At 32.9% G+C, this 4489-nt stretch overlaps 1 protein-coding gene across 1 annotated transcript; it reads left to right on the forward strand.

The window, feature by feature from the left end:
* Positions 1–1173: 1173 nt before the first annotated feature.
* Positions 1174–1844, forward strand: BZIP35 (bZIP transcription factor bZIP35). Its single transcript, NM_001250021.1, has one exon. It carries the CDS (start codon positions 1245–1247, stop codon positions 1839–1841), a length of 597 nt encoding a protein of 198 aa, NP_001236950.1. The 5' UTR covers positions 1174–1244; the 3' UTR covers positions 1842–1844.
* The last annotated feature ends 2645 nt before the right edge of the window (positions 1845–4489 follow it).

Raw genomic sequence — 4489 nt, forward strand, 5'->3', positions numbered from 1 at the left:
TAGGTACAAGGTGTTTATTTGCTTAAAAAAACACAATTGCTCCAGCAGAATAGTCCCTTCAATCCATATAGTGACTAATGAGTCATCATAATTATAATAATAATGACTATAAAATATCAATTCTTGCTCCTTTTAAACAGGCCTTCATTGCGTCATGTATCAAAAGGAATTATTGGTTGTAAGAGTTTTCAATTTTCAAAATTGCTTCCGAAATTGGGTAGGGACCGCAAGAAAAGCTCCCCTGAAATTGACTTGGCCATCGATTTGTATGTGCTAAAAAAGATTTTAAATTTCCAATCACACTATATGATGCGGCTGCAACATTTTGATTATGATGATCACTACAAACACATCAAACAGTGGTTACAAACATGGCTTTAAGAAACAGTTCACCGCAATTACGACCGTAATATAAAGTTTTTGACGATTTTATGGCCACAATTGCAATCATATCGGTCGCAGTTGTCCACAATTTTCTACAAGTTAACCGCAACTGTGAATTCAATTTAACACACCTTGATTATAGATTATATAGATCATAGTAGACTCACATCTAACTAACTACTGTACGGGTACTTGTATGCAACTTTTCCCTGGCATATGTAAAGAGTCTGTTTCTGAACTCAAATTCATGATCAACCGGTTATCAAGGCACAACTTTACCATTGTGTTAGAACTCATCTGTAGTTGACTCTCATCAATAGCCGATAATCGCATCTGCATTTTAAAACCTTGCTATTCTACTTGTCTTAGTCATTATAGATAGAATTTAAGCTCCATCCTCTCTTTTTTATCAAAGGTTGTATCTCTTGACAAAAGTTTCAAGTCATAAATTTCCATTACACCATATACGTAATGACAAATGTGAACATATATAGAGCCATAGATAACATATACACTGCATAAAAGTATATACACTACATATAACCCAACAACTTTATGACATGGACTCTATACAGCCACTTATATAATAAAAAGTGGTCTTCCCCTGGATGTATATCTCATACCACATGCATACATTAGCAGAAGCACTTCCCAATTATTGTTGAATTTCTGCTCATGTAAGCCCCAGTACCATGACTCTTTGCCCAAACTGGCCCCACTTTTCTTGCCATAATCTTCTATAAATTCACCCCAATTCTCACACAACCTTCCCCAGTTCCAATATCATCTCAGATTCTCAACATACCTTACAATCAGACCCTTAAACCATCATCTTGAAAAATAGTTCTAAATTTCCCACCATGGTTCCTAGTGAGATCAGAGGAGTCCACTATCTAGCACCTGAAAATCCATTCCTAGTTCCACCAAACTTTAGCCTTCTGCAAAGTGACATCCCTAATCTCCATCTTAACACCCTCCTAAGCAACTTTCCAAACTGCCACTTCCCTCCTTCAGGCCATGAATTTGTTGTTCCTCCCTCTTCATGCCTCAGCAGCAACTCAACCTCTGATGAAGCTGATGAAATCCAGTTCAACATCATCGACGAAAGGAAGCACCGGAGAATGATATCGAACCGAGAATCCGCTCGCAGGTCAAGGATGAGGAAGCAGAAGCACCTGGATGAGCTGTGGTCACAGGTTGTTAGGCTCAGAACTGAGAACCACAACCTTATTGACAAACTCAACCATGTGTCTGAATCCCATGACAGAGTCCTCCAAGAGAATGCACGCCTCAAGGAAGAAGCTTCCGCTCTTCGCCAAATGCTAGCAGACATGCAAATTGGAACCGCTTTTGCTTGCACCATGGAAGATTTGGAGGACCTTCCATGCAACACTTCTCAACTCAAACCTGATCCCTTAAACCAATCAATCACTCCTGCAGACATGATTCATGAATGAGGCTATTCTATTCTCCACTATATATACACAAACATATTAATTACTCTTATCTTATATATGTCCCTTCTTCTTACTTTAGATTTCTATGATCTTTTGTGCCTTCATTGGAGATGTATGAGTTTAGAACCATATCATATATATAAACAAATATATATATATATATATATATATATATATATATATATATATATATGTGTGTGTGTGTGTGTGTGTGTGTCAATTATCAAATAATTAACAGCTTTACATGCTCCTTACATGGAATCATTATAATATATAAAATAAAAATCAAGTTTACGTACATAGTACAGAAGAATTAAACAGTTATTGTCTTCCACATCGCCGCGTCCTTATCCTTGTTGGTGATGAAGCAGTGTACCTAGCCAGAATATGATATTCTCATTTCTCTGTACCCATCTTATAAAATTAACCAAATAAAATGGTGCCTATATCATTTTCACACCAAACAAAAAACCCCATAACGAAAAATGGAACAGTTATTATAGATAAGATAAACCAACCAAAGGCCAAAAGATTAGAAAGAAAAAATATATAAAAAAAAAACTATTAGGAATCAAAACATTTCATCTTTGCTTTTAAGAAGTAGCTGCTAGTTCTAGCTATATAGCGTTTGTCTGACCAAGAGTGGGTAAGAAGAGGTGAGGAGTGAACTATGCACGTGCAAAAGTAAAACAAGGTATCATAAATCTGAAAGAACACCGAAAGGGGTGTGTCCATTGTTTGCACAGAGAATAACACGGTCCAATACGACAAATGGTGGTGGAGGTGCTGGTGGAAGTGGATCATCACACACATTACTACCACAAGAAGCAAAACATATAATCAAAAGGGTGTCCACTAAAAACACAAAAAAAAAAAAAACTATTCTGAGGTTTTTGGCTGAGGCCTTCTTTAATTTCTTGTTGTGTCACTAGTAATGTGGATTAGACCAAGTGGAGCCTATGCTTCAGGTGTTGCTTCAAATAGTACTTTTAACAAAGCGACAAGGGAGTGCATGCATCATCATCATCAAGGCCATCTTCACAAAATTGTCAAATTGTGTCTTTCCTTTTGCAGGAGTGTGTGATCTAATCTAAACATCACTAGCACATGAAGACAGGTTATGCATAAGGTTGGGGATTTGCTTTGCTTATCTTAGAATTTTGGCAAAATTAAACCAGATATGGGATAAACTTGGATTGAGTGCATGTTTGAATTGAAGTTAGTGTATGCATGTTCTAATGTAAATTCAATCGATAAAAAAAAAATGAAAATAAAAGAAAGAATCATGATCTTTTGACAAAATTATTGTTTCAAAAGTACATTTTCACCTGAAATTCAAATATGCACTGAGAGAGAGATTGAGAGGCGTGTGGCACCATCATGATTGTATTGTTGACATGAGAATCTTGATAGCATTATATGCAAATCGTGCAGCTTTTGACAATCGTCAAATCAGGGTCACGTTGCTGTTAAAATGCTTGCCAATGTTTTTGTAAGGAAAGTCAAAGCCCAAAAACCTTCAAGAAAGTTGTCATACCGATTGCTACACCATATTTCTATGAACTGAAAGTTTTTTATGGTTGTATTGTATGTAGAGGCGTGTTTAATTTGACATGTAAAGAGTTTATTTCATCCGTATACATGTTGTTTTCATTAATTTTAACCTTAACTATGTATTTTAATAATTATTATTAAATTTCTCTCACGCTCGCATATCTACATGTAATCTATGTAATTCATTTTGAGTTTTTTACCTTATATTAATTGGTCCCTAGGATGTTATATCATAATTAAACAACTTATATATTTTTTTTTCTAATGTTATAATTTTAAACAACTCTCAAATTACCTCCTTAAATAGTAAGAAAATCTTTTTTTTTTTTTACTTATAAGTAATCATTACATATATAAATAACTGAAATTTAATTTTAAACAACCCAATATAACACAACTCATTAAAATATTTAAAAGTAAACAGCTCGTTAAGTAATGAGTTTTACAATACTCTTATATGTTTAGAAGATATATTAATTGTGCAACTTCTAAGCATTAAAGCTGGAGTTAGTTTGAAATCAATCCAAGCGAATATATAATCCTCTGAGTGGGCCTAGTGTTAGGAATTTAGGGTTTTTTTTATATCAAAATCTTAAGTTCAATATTTATTGCTTCCATTGTTTTTTTTTTAAAAAAAATTAATTGTTGTCACTCATTTTTTATGTTTTTGCATATTCTACCACCCAATTGCTTTGTTACTCAACTCACAAAATTTTTCACATTTTACTCTAACATTAAAATTAGAGGGACAAGAAAATACACTTTTTTTAGAGAAAACAAATCAAACATTAGTAATTTTAGAAGGATCTAAAACATAATTTATCAATATAAATTATAAAAATATACATATATAAAAGAATATATAATTTTATATGAACATAACTAAATTTTATAAACGATAAAAAGCACAAATAAGCATAATTTATAGCATAAAAAAAGATTAATTTCTTCAACTTCACTAAAATAAAAAACATATTTCATAAGAAAAATATAATACATAAAAGTTTGATAACTAATTTTATAATACTTAAGTATGATGGTTATATATATATATATATATATATATATATATATATGAGATGGTTAATGTACAC

Source organism: Glycine max, chromosome 1, assembly GCF_000004515.6.
Source record: "Glycine max cultivar Williams 82 chromosome 1, Glycine_max_v4.0, whole genome shotgun sequence".
Lineage (NCBI taxonomy): Eukaryota > Viridiplantae > Streptophyta > Magnoliopsida > Fabales > Fabaceae > Glycine > Glycine max.